This window comes from Psammomys obesus, unplaced genomic scaffold (assembly GCF_907164565.1).
Source record: "Psammomys obesus unplaced genomic scaffold, mPsaObe1.curated_primary_1811, whole genome shotgun sequence".
Lineage (NCBI taxonomy): Eukaryota > Metazoa > Chordata > Mammalia > Rodentia > Muridae > Psammomys > Psammomys obesus.
The window spans coordinates 11,070,936-11,083,661 of record NW_026596234.1 but is presented as its reverse complement, the minus strand read 5'-3'; the positions used below and the strand labels follow the sequence as shown (position 1 = coordinate 11,083,661).

The window sequence follows — 12,726 nt, the reverse complement described above, 5'->3', positions numbered from 1 at the left end:
ACATAACAGGATCTCATGTAACCCAGGCTGGCCTAACTGCTATGTAGCAAATGATCTTTCTTCCTATACCTCCTGCGCACGGGCGATTATGGGCATGCTGCAGCCACTCTAGGTTTTGACACTTCTGAGTATTACTTAGTCTTAGTATTTTACAAAGTACAAAAGTCAGAAAACAAGTGAGCAGAAAACCTCACATGCTCAGAAGCACGTGCTGTAGGGTCCTAAGAAGCAAAGAAAGCAACATAACCAGATGGTGGGCGTGAACGCAGCTGCTCCTGAGGAAGCTGCTAGGGCCCTCTGCAAAGGCAGTAGCTTAAACAGGTCCCAAGAGACAGTTCCCAAAGGCACACTTTAACTCCAGGGATAGACCCAAGTCAAACAAAATGTCACAATTTTTTGAAAAAAAAAAAAAAAAAGATTTATTATTTATACAGCATTTTATCTGCATGTGTGCCTGCAGATAGAAAAGGGAACCAGATCTCATCACAGATGGTTATGAGTCACCATTTAGTTGCTGAGATTTGAACTCAGAATCTTTGGAAGAACAGGCAGTATTCTTATTCTCTGAGCTATCTCTCCATGCCCCTCATGTCATAATTTATAGACATCACTTTAGGTAAAAGCCCAGTTATTTCCACCCCTGGGGTGGAAAGTACATACCTGGGGGGATAGGCACCTCCACGCATGCCGTAGCTGTAGGTGGACTGCATCCGAGAGTGAGGGTCCACAGGCTTATACATTGGTTTTCTTTCCTGCTTCACACTCAGTGCATTGAGCTCAATGGCAGGAGCTATACTTTCTGCAACACAAAATCATACAAAGGACGGTTTTAGGCCCCAGACACTGATGAAGAATGGCTATAAGTCAGATTCAGAATGTATTGCAAAGAGCCAAGCACTCTGCCCCTGGACATCCATCAGGAAACCCAAGAATCCACAGTGTATAGAATCACAGGGAAAACCTGGGGAAGTTAAGGCAAGTGGAAGGTCTGGAGAAGGCAAATAAGGACAAGAAAATATCCAGATATTCCCAACCTGACATTATAGTGGTACTGAACTATGACACAGATGACAGGAAACACAGTCTCACTTTCATATACATCAAGAGGGAACTCTGACCTCAGAATTACTGACTTGAGGAAATACAGACTAGGGCTGGAGACAGGGCTCAACAGTTAAGAGCACTTGCTGTCTAATCATAAAGACTGGAGTTCAGATCCCCACACCCACATAACAAGCCTGGCATTTGACACATGCTTGCAACCCCAGCTCTGGCAAGAGGATCGCTGTCTTCCAACCTAGCTGAAGAAAACATGAGCCCAAGTTTTAGAGATGGGCCCCACCTCTAAGGAAGAGGCAGAAAGTAACACGGGAAATCACTTGATGCTGTCTTCTGGATCCCACACAGCATACACATTTGCATACATGTGCACACACATTCTCACAGCAATAACAAACACATACTACTCATCTTTTAATTTTGCTCCCTTAGCTCATCCCATTCATAAACCTTCACAAATCATTTAATACAGCCTGAGAAGAAATGTGGACTCCACATTTTAAGATAAACCTTTGGGAGTAAAGGCAGGCTACAGAGTTGGCTCAGCCATTAAAAGTACTGGTTGCCCTTCCTGAAGACCCAGGTTTAAATCATAGCACCCACAAGGCCACTCACAACTCTCTGTGACTCTAGATCCAAAGAATCCAACACCCTCTTCTGGCCTCTGAAAGCACAGTACACAAGTACAACACATAAATTAATTTATCAAAAGTATGAAACCACAAACCTTTTAGACCTTCAAGAAGACATAGTAGATTAAGGCACCTACTGTCAAGCCCGAAAACCTAAATTCAATCCCACAGACTCACGTGGCAGAGGAAAAGCAATTTCTAGAGGTTGTCCTCTAACTCCACATGGCACTGCCACACAGTACCCACATATATACAAAATAAATACACAAATCTTTAAAGCAAGTGCTTTCACTAGGCCTAGTGGTATAGGCCTATAATCTCAGCACTAGAGAGACTAAGGAAGGAGAATTACAAATTTGAGACTAGCCTGAACCGCTTCTCTCAAAAACATTAGCAATCTCAAAAAGCCAAAAAGAAAAAGAAGCCTGACATCAATCAAATTCGTAAGACTATCAATGGGGGCTGGGGAGAAGGCTCAGAAGTTAAGAGCACTTGTTGCTCTAGAGGACATAGATTTGGTTCTCAGCACCCATGCACCGAACAATGACCTATCACTCCAGTTCTAGAAGATCCAATGCCTTCTTTTGCCCTCTTAAGTACTATATACATGTGACATGCAACTCACAGACACACAAAGTCCCAGAAGTCACATAAACGGAGAGAACCACCTCCCACACATTGTCCTCTGATTTTCATACGCTAGGGCAAGAGTATATACCACACACAATAAATATAAATAAAAAACAAATATGATTTAGTTCTTTCTCTCTCATACTGCATCGTCTTACACCACAGGAGAAAAAGTCATATACAAAAAGACTTGTACATATACATTAATATAATAACCTGTCAGATACCAAATAGATTGAAAAAACTAAACTAAATGTAAACAGCACACACTGCTCATGTAAAAACCCAGGTTCAGCTTTTAGTACTCGTATCACGGCCCCCAGAGTGCACAGCTCCCTGAGCATGGTGCACACCAACCCCTGCAGGCACACAGACATACCCAAAAATAAATGAATCTTTAACCATCATTTCACCATAATAGTCTTTTATTCTCCAATCCAAATCTTCCTTTGACACAAGGTTTACACTGCATCATCAGCCTTTCACCCAGATTGCTAACAAGTGGCCTCACTGATTCCCACTTCCTCTTCTTCCTCAGTCTACTGCAAACAAGCAGGAATGGAGGCTGAGGAAGGCTGCAGACAGCAAGAAGTCCCAACGCCTATGAACTTCATGGGAAATCAATCATAGTGCTTGGGGATTATCTACTCCAAATCTTAAACAATCTCCTGTTACCTGCCAATCTCGTTTTAAAATTCAAATACTCCAAGGAAAGCATATACTTTCATAATCCATCCTGCCAAGGGTAAAAGTAGAGGCAATTCTCAGTGAGCCCAGTGTGGCTGTGTACACCTTTAATCCCCGAATTTGGGAGGCAGCATGTGAATCTGTGAGTTGGAGATCAGCCTGATCTAGGATAGGACAGACAGAGAAACCTTGTCTCAAAAAACCAAAAGAAATAAAAACATATACATTTGTATCCTTTTTTTTTTTTTCTCTTCCCCAGGCAGGTTTCTCTTTGTATCCCTGGCTGACCTCACTCTGTAGAGCACGCTGGCCTTGAAGTCAAGAGATCTTCCTGCCTCTGCCTCCCAAGCACTGGAATTAGAGGTGTGCACCACCTCTATCTGGCTGTATCCCTTTTTCTTAGTTTGAAATTTTGGATTTGAGCCATAGCTCCACTTTGAGCAATATAAAAAGCAGAAAACCTTGTATCTCTACAAGCTATCAGGGAAGGATGGATAATCATTTACACGAGAGAGCTGGGCCTTGCTCAGAAAGAAACTTGACTCAGGCTAAATCCTGCTGGCAGCTAATTCATTGACAAGGTAAGTTTGGATTTTTCTCGTTGGGTTTTCCATGATGGAAGTACTGAAAAATAACCGAATTCATGGACATTACCATTAGTCGTCCAGGGATGGAAAACTGCAAACCGTGATGAGTAGATACCTAGAAGTCACAACCAGAATCCTTCTGAACATGGAGCCGGGAAACCCAGGAAGAGCTTGTCTTCCAAAGAGCAAGAACAAGGACTAGAGATGTCGTTTATTGGAACAGCCCTTACCTAGAGCACATTAAGTCCTGGGTTCCATCACCAGCACTGAAACTAAAAACACCATCAGAGAGAATGTACAACCAGGGCGGGGTAAAGCTGGAACCAAACAAAGCACTGCTGATGGAGCCAGCCAAGAAGCCCACAAGTGGGTCCTCTGAGCAGGCTACTGTGACAGGTATCAGCTGAGGGTGCATCACCATGCCCCAAGCAGTACTGCCTTTTTTCTCGAACTTGGCTTCTCATTTCTGGAACATTCCTAAAGAGGGCTGTTTCTCTCAAGTGTAATTACTTTTGACAATTATCTAAGTGAAATAGCATAGCCCTAGTGGAGTCTTACAAAGTCAAGTGCATACAAATGTAAGAGCAGTGGCAGCCGGCAGGGTGGCAGATTCAGGGGATGGCATAAGGGTATGTAGTGTATGTACATGTGTGTGCCTGTGTCTATTTATGTATGAATGTGTGTCTGTGTGTTTGACCGTGCATGTGCATGTGTTTGCACAGATACATAGTAATTTATGTTTTTAAAAATCACAACCGTAGCCAGGCATGGTGTTGCATGTGTTTAATCTCAGCACTTGGGAGGCAAAGGCAGGCAGGCATACCTTTGTAAGTTTGAGACCAGCCTGGTCTACACAGTGAGTTCCAGGGCAGCCAGGACTACATAATGAGACCCTGTCTCAAAAAAAAAAAAAAAAAAGAAAACAAACAAAACAAAAACACAGCCATAATCCCAGCATAGTGAAGGCTGAGTAAGAGAACTGCTTTCAGTTCAAGGACAACATAAAGAGAGTTCAAGCCAACCCATGTCCAAGTAAGCAAGCAAAGAACATATTAAAAGAAAAAGCATAGCGGACAGGTATTGTGACACACAACTTTCATCTCAGCTCTTAGGATATAGAAATAGATAAATCTCTGTGAGTCTGAGGCCAACCTGGTGCACATAGTTCCAGGACAGCCAGAGCTAAATAGAGAGACACTGTCTCAAAAATAAGGAAAGAAAGAGTTAAAAAAAAAAAAAGAGAGAGAGAGAAAGAAAAAAGAAAAAGCAGAAAGGGAGCAAGAGAGAGAGGAAGAAAAAAAGGAAAGAATGGAGGGAGGGAAAAAAAAGAGAAAGCAGTACATCTCAGGGGGAATTGTGCTTTTTGCTTTTAAGACAGTCACACAAAAAACATCTGGGGAGATGCTATCCTGTGAGGCAATGTAAAAAACTCTGGTACACAAGATGTGGAGCAGCTGAGCGAAGAAGAAGAAGCAGTGCCTCAAGAACAGATTTACACAGCAGGCAAAGTTACTCAGCAAGTAAAGACCTTTGCCTACAAGCCTGATAACCTGAGTTCTGTTCTCAAACCCACAATAAGGAAGGAAAGAACTCCTTCAAGTTGAACTCTGACCTATACCACATACACAGGTGCTCACAGATGCACACACACACAATTTATTAATGTAAAACACTGTTTTCAAAAAGACAGATTTATAATCTAAGAAGAGCAACATGAGAGCTGCTGCCCAGGCAGGCCTACAGGTACCTGGTACAGAGGTACTCAGACTGACACTCATGCCACGATCTCATCATCCCTACAATTTCCCAGACTTAAACTCACTTTAATTAAGAATAAAAATTAAGGGCCTGCAAGATGACTTAGTGGACAAAGTCTCCTGACAACCAAGTTCAACATGGAACCAACATGGTAAGATAGAACTAATCCTTGTTGGGTTTCAGACCCAGGACAAGCAGCTGAGGGTCTATTTGACAAAGTGGACCTGGCCTCTAGGCTCTCCCAGCATCCATTAGTCTTTAACTGTTACAGAGCATGGACAGCATACCCCGCTCTCTACCCTGAATTTTCCAGCCCAGGGGCTGGGCTTCCTCTCCTCTACAGACTCTTCAATATGTAGTCCAGACATTTTGGTTCCCTCTCCTCTCTTTTCATTTTCGCTTTCTCCTCTCTCTCTCTGCACTCAAGCTTTCTCTTTCTGTCCCTCCCCGCCTCCTGCTTTTCTGTCTCTCTCTGCATGGCAACTTCCCTGACCTCTTCCTGCGAGATCAGAGAACCTGCCTGAGAGCTGCCCCCCAATAACCTGCCTTTATATACTTTGTCTTGAATTGACTCATTTTGTCTGTGGAGAATACCTATTAATCCTCACCAAGGGTATTATGTCAACTTGACACAAACTAGCGACATCAGAGAGAAGAGGGAGCCGTGAGCCTCAGTTGGAAAAACAAAAAACAAAACATATTAATATATATGCCTCAAGATCAGGCTGTAGGCAAACCTGGGAGACTTTTTGTTTGACATAGAGGTCTCTCTGTGCAGCCTCGGCTGTCCTGGAATTCATTCTGTAGTCAAAGCTGGCCTCAAACTTGGAGATTCACTTGCCTCTGCTTCCAGAGTGCTAGGATTAAAGGCGTCCTGTGACATTTTCTTTTTCTTTGTAGTTTTGCTTTTGTTTTTTGTTTTTTGTTTTTGTTTTTGTTTTTTTGAGGCAGGGTGTCTTTGTGTAGCCCTGACTATCCCAGTACTAGCTCTGTAGACCAATGGCATTTTCTTAATTAGTGATAGATGGTAAAAAGTCTAGCCTGCTACAGGTGGTGCCACCGCTGAGCTAGTGATTCCTGCTTCCCTAAAAAAACAGGCTGAGCCAGGCAGTAGTGTCCCATATCTTTAATCTCAACATTCTTGAGGGCAAAGGCAAGATAGAAAGATCTCTGTGAGTTCAAGGCCAGCCTGGTCTACAGAGCTAGTCCACGACAGCTAGGGCTATTACATTGATAAACCCTATCTCAAAAAATGAGAGAGAGAAATTTTCAAAAAATATTAACAAAAGTCAATGACTTTAGTCTTATAGTAAATCTGGCCACCCCTTGCTTAGTATAAAACCTTTTAATATACTAAAAATGTTCTTCATCAGTTCTGGAAATCATTCAAAAGGTCAAACTCTGATAAAACAATGACCATCCTAACTGGTATTTATTTCCTGGTCATTTCTTTCTGTCAGCTACCCAGACTCTAAAACAGAAAAGGTTTGGGTTAGCACAGTTACCAGTGAGTGTTCTTTCTCATGATTTCTAAAGGGTCTGGCAACTAACACCTCTAGCTACCCCAAATCCTCAAGGATTCCTTCTCTGGGATACAGAAATATAGATCTGCTTCCTAAAAGTAAGTGCAGAGCGCCCCACCATCATGTCTGTCAGATGTCAGATGGAAAAGGCAGCTGAGAAGAGATTAGAGAGGGGGCAATAGAGTTGGGCCCTTATCTGCAGCTGCAATGCAATAAGCAGGCTGCACGGAGGGTGTGATGCAGGGCTGTGAGCAGATCTAACTGCAGATGTAGAAAGCAGGCAGCTAGCAGAAAGGCTGTGACAGAAGAGACCAGTCCTTGCTTAGTATCTGACTCCCAGGGAGAGCAGCAGATGCAATCTGAACTTAATGTGAGATACGGCTACTCTCAACAAATGAACAAGCTACAGATAAACAGGTTTCAGTGCAGCTAAGTCAGTGCTATGAAGTTTAAAGTTCTACCTTAAAGTTTCAAGGGAAACAAAAAAGAAGCTAAATTATAGAGGGGGTAAAGTAATTGCTGAAATTCAGTCAATCCTGGCATTACCTCAGTTATGAAAACAGCCCATGCAGAATGTAGCTATGCTGATCAGTTGAAGTCTATGGCTCATTCACATGCTGTCATGTCCTGGCCTGCATTTCCTACAGTGATGTAAGATGATTTACAATACCCAAGCAATGTGTGTTCATTTTGCAAAGAGAATTGGCAATGTGTAATGCTTAATATTATAGGATATGGTAATGGTCCCTGGTTTCAAATCTGTGAGAAAGCAAACTGAGTAGTGACACCATTAGTGGGTCACTAAGAACTGCTGTTAAGGACAGCAGGTTGATGAGACAGAAACCTTTCCTTCATTTGACTGATAGGAGGGATTTTTCATTCTTGCTGGTTCTTTCTCCTAATTAGAATAAAAGATGGATCTGTTTGAGTAAAAGGTTTATTAAGAGTTTAATCTAATTTCAGATTCAAAGCCAGAAAACCAGTGTACCAACCTCAAGGCACAGTGGGGACAGGGACACACAACTGTAACCCCAGTACTGCGGCAGGTGGATCTGTGAGTTCAAGGCCAGCCTGGTCTACAAAGCCAGTGCAAGACAGCCAGGACTACAATGAGAAACCCTGTCTCAAGGGAAAACAAACAAACAAACAAGAACAACAACAACAAAAACAAACCTCAAGGCACACAACGCTGGAGTGACTTGAATAGACCTTCTGCTGCCCTAGGACCACTGCAGGTACAAGTGGAAAGGATGGGAGCCCAGGAGACTGCAGAGTGGCAAAGCTGCTGGAGAGCTGGAGCAAGACATTCTCACTCAGTTTTTAAGTTAGAAGGAACTGCAAAGCCAAATTTCTTCACAAGTCAAAAGTGGTGGTGGGGGGGGGGGGGGGCTAAAGAATGGCTCAGCACTTAAGAGTATGTGTAGTTCTTGCTAAGGATCTGGATTCTATTCCCAGCACCCACATGCAGCTCACAACCACTCTAACTCCAGTTCCAGGAAATCCAACATCCTTTCCTGGCCTCCACAGGCACCAGGCACATATGGGTTGCACAGACATCTATCTATATAGGCAAAATACACTCATACACATAAAACAATTTAAAAATAAAGAAGTCGGGCATGGTGGCTCACACCTTTAAATCCCAGAACTCATGAAGCAGAGACAGGTGGATGTCTGCGAGTTTGAAGACAGCTAATCTACACCGTGAGTTCTAGAATAACCAAGGCTTCAGAGACCTTATCCCCAAAACAAAAACAACAAAATAAAACAAAAAGTGGGGTGTCTAAAGAGTTGGCTCAGTGATTAAGAGCACTTGCTCCTCTTCCAGATTACCAAATTTGTTGCCCAGCACCCATATAGTGGCTCAAAACTGTAGGCATAAGGTTATTGTGTAATTCGAATGCTGGTTTCTGTACCCCACCCCGTATCTGGTTGCAGTCCTTGTTCTGAGAATCTGTCTCTATATTGTATAAACATTGCTCCCCAATTGTCCTCTGATATGCCAATAAGGCAGCTTAAAGCCAATCAGTAAACAGAAGAGAGAATAGGACTGGACTTCCTGCCATCCAGGGGAGGAAGAGTTAGAGGAAGAAGTAGGGGATTCAGCCATGGACAGATATCCAGGAAAAGGAGCTGGAGGAGAAAGCTACAAAGTACAAGTATCTCTGGGACATATACTGGGAGAAAACACACATTGCTTGGGCATATACCAGCTAATTAGCCAATCCAGGCAGAGTAACCCCACAATGACTGTTACCAGCAGGCCTCTGCCATGGATAAACCAGAGCAAGCATGGTATTTGAAAAGTCTGGCATATTTTCTCTCAAATAGAAGCAAACCCCCAAAGAAGCACCAGTGACTGGCTCAAATGACCTCCCTCACCACAGTCCCCTATAGTGCCGTAGCATTGTGCCATCTTGTTTACTTTGGGAGTGAAAGAAAAACAGGTTACCTGTCCAAGAAGCAGAGCTTGCCCAAGAAGACAAGCTGCCACTGTGGACATACAAGCCTGCAAGGGTTCAGAAGTCAGCTGTGTCCTTGTTCTGTTTTTTCCTTTCAGCTGCCATATGAGAAAGAGCTCCCCCTCTCTACCTGGCTTACTCCTCCCACTCTTGCTAAAGTCTGTCTAGTATGTTTTACTCACTGACAAGAGCAAATCAGTTTATTTCTAACTGCAAACACCAGCCAGCGGTCACAAGCAGAAAAGGAGCTGAAACAAAGTCCATCACCACAGGGTCACAGTGGCAGAACTCAAGACTGAATGAATACCCAGAATTAGAAAGGGTGGGGCCAAAGGGATCCTTTTGGCTGATGATATGTAAAGCAGGCCCACTGACATTTCCAGCTCCAGTCATAAATGTGAGGATTTTGGAGGCTTGTGCTTCCATTGAGACTGCCCCAAAATGCTAGTCTCAAATACCTCACAGAGCTAACAACTGGCTGAAATAAATAGTTAAGACCTGAAGAAGAAAAGCTGGGAAGGTGGCTTCGTGTGTAGTGCTTGCCATGCAAACATGAGGACTTGAATTTGATCCCCAGCACCCACAAAATAATCAGAAGCAGTGGCAGCTATAATCCCAGTGCTGGAAAGGTGAAGGCAGGAGGAGCCCTGGCGTTTGCAGGCCATATAGTAGAGCCAAATCAGCAATCTGCAGGTTCAAAACGAGAGCCTGTCTCAAAAAATAAGGTGTACTGCAAGAGAAAGACAAGATCTGTCTTGTCTACTGCTGTCCCTCAGCGACAGGCAGCTTGAGGGGAGGCTAATATAAGATACATGGTAAGCTTTAAATTCCCACATGAGCAACACTAAAATTCACTAGGCAAGAGGCTGGGGGGTGGGGAGTGGCTAGTGAAGACGAACTGGCTAAGCATACTGAGGGAGAGCTCTAGATGTAGTTCTAGGCACAGCAAAAATAAAAATAAAATTTTAAAATAATAAAAGACACCAAAAGTAGTACTCATTTGCCAGTCTTTAATCACTTGCTAATGTAACCATAGGTGTCATGTTTAAGCCTAAAGAGAGAAAGAAAGGCTGTGGTTCTCAAAGAGCACAATTTCTGTTCCTCCAGGACCATCTGCAGTGGTTAGGTTTTTCTGGTTGCCATACCTGGGCAATGCAAGAGGGGCCCTACATATCCAGAGGGCAGAAGAACCACAGGCACGAGTACAGACATCACAGTTGTTAATGGGGAAATGTGCTCCACTACTGGCATGTCAAGTTCAAAGCTGCGCTGGGGACCATGGAATTGCTACAGCTAAAACCCTTCCATACAAGTCGCCTCCCTCACATGAGGGCTTCATCAGAAATCAAACTGTTTGTCACTGATACATAGAGAAATGAGGCTGAAAGCGTAGAACAAAGGTACCCTCAGGCCTCACTAGACATCTCTGACTGTAAGGATCCACCTCTTCCATCCTCCTGTATTGTCTACTGAAGGACTTGAGAGTCCAGTTCAAGAGAACATGCTTATCTTCTTCTCAGGCTGACATTTACTGACACATAAGCACCACAACACAAAGGAATGAAATAGGGGAGCTTAAAGCTCTTCTTTCAAAAGATCGGTACCTGCTGAATACCTGAGCCTCACATCAACTTACTGACACCAGAGTTTCATAAAAACTGCCAGGCACGGTGGCACACACCTTTAACAAGAGCACTGGCATGGCAGAGGCAGGTAGATCCCTGTTTGAGGCCATTCTGGACTAGACATGATGAGCTTCTGAGCCACCAGAGCTACATAGAGACCCTGTCTAAAAAATTAAAAAAAAAAAAAAAATGAAGTCTCATAAACAGTCTCACTGAGCAAAATAACATACAGAACTTAGCTGATTCAAGAGACTCCTTACCTGGACTATATAATCCTGTCTAAAAATAAGTAAATTATATATATTTATACACACATATTACACACATACTTATATACACATAAATATACACATATACAAACACAAGCAAGAAATAATAAAAACAAAATCATAGCCTCACCTTGATTGAGAAGTATCACTTTACAAGTGTGAAAAACTCTCTTCTGCTACCCTTCCCCGGAAGAAACTTTCATATCATATCTGTTGTAGGTGTGTGGCATCATTTGTAAAAAATACTAACACTGGTATGTTGGGCCAGGAAGGGCTCTCCTGGTAAATGTCTGATCACGCCAGGACCCCTTACACAGAGCCCCGCTGCCCGCTGTCACACCTATCGCTAACTGCTGCTCAGCCACACACTTTCAGCATTTTCTCTCATCTGCTCTGCCTTGCAACCGCCGCTGCTGTTGCTGCTGCTGCTGCTACCTCTGCCACTGCCACACGCACCTGTCTGCTGCCGCCATATGTTTGGCACACCGGGGACAGGGTGAGCTCAGGTGCTGGGCTATTCCCTCTCCCACCACCAGCAGGTTGGCTTAGTCTAGACCTATGGATGCTGCAGAAGAGACTGGGAGCCTACAGCAGTTGGAACCAAAAAAGGATGCTGCCTGCTTCAGCCGCCCCTAAAGTCTGTTTCTTGACTCTACTCTCCATGTGGAGCTGCTCCCTCATGGCCACCCACCGTCCCCCTACTCCTACCCAAAAGAGCGCACTCTCCCACCCCTTCAACCCCTTATCCTTTTACCCCCTTTCTGCAGTGGGTCCGCAGGGGGTTCGTCTGCAGGGAGTCTGCAGGGGTAGCCAACAAGCCAACACTTTTTCTACTCTCAAAAAAAATGTATATATATATATCTTAAGATTAAACTGTAAAACCTTGGGATGACCACATGGTATGAAACAACTTTAAAACTTTTTAATCACAATTAACTGTTTTTCTCCTTTTATACTGAAAACAGTAAGTCTCGTGTCTCGTTTTAAATGGGTATGAATTTTTACATAAATTCAAAGTTATATTTTTACTACATATATATGATTCAGCCTCTGGAAGTCAAAATGCTCCCATGCAGGCTTGTCCTCTGTGCCCAGCCACAGAGGCTCAACTAGCATAAGGGCCACAGACACTTCCAGCCTTCAAGCTCCTTAACCTGGCAGAGGACAAATGGTTCCTAGATTCAACAACCTCCACCACCCTAACCAAGCCCAGGTCTGAAGGTCTGTTTTTAACCTCACACTCAGGTCCCACAGTCATATTGCCAACTTCTATCTTGGGAGGCTTCAGGTGCCTTCTCAGTCCTCTTCATAAGCAGGAGACCAGGCCTTAAGCCTCACTCCTAGAACTGCTATTGTCAGTACAGACACAGTCTACTTTTTCACCACACTCAAAAAACAGGTCTCAGATAATAACCTTTTACTATTCCTTTAGCTGAAGGAAAATGGATGTTCACAGCAGTCTCACCTATGTCTCATGGTAAATAATTGGATACA

The 12,726-nt window shown here is 43.5% G+C and overlaps 1 protein-coding gene across 3 annotated transcripts in view; it reads right to left on the bottom strand.

Annotated features, from left to right (window-relative positions):
* The window catches only part of Stau1 (staufen double-stranded RNA binding protein 1), a 44,490-nt gene that overhangs the window by 17,459 nt on the left and 14,305 nt on the right, over positions 1 to 12,726 (bottom strand). For all 3 annotated transcript variants that reach the window (XM_055596141.1, XM_055596139.1, XM_055596140.1), the window contains exon 2: positions 661 to 799. In XM_055596141.1, coding sequence (XP_055452116.1) covers positions 661 to 740 — 80 coding nt within the window. In that variant the 5' untranslated portion in view covers positions 741 to 799. The remainder of the gene's footprint in view (positions 1 to 660; positions 800 to 12,726) is intronic.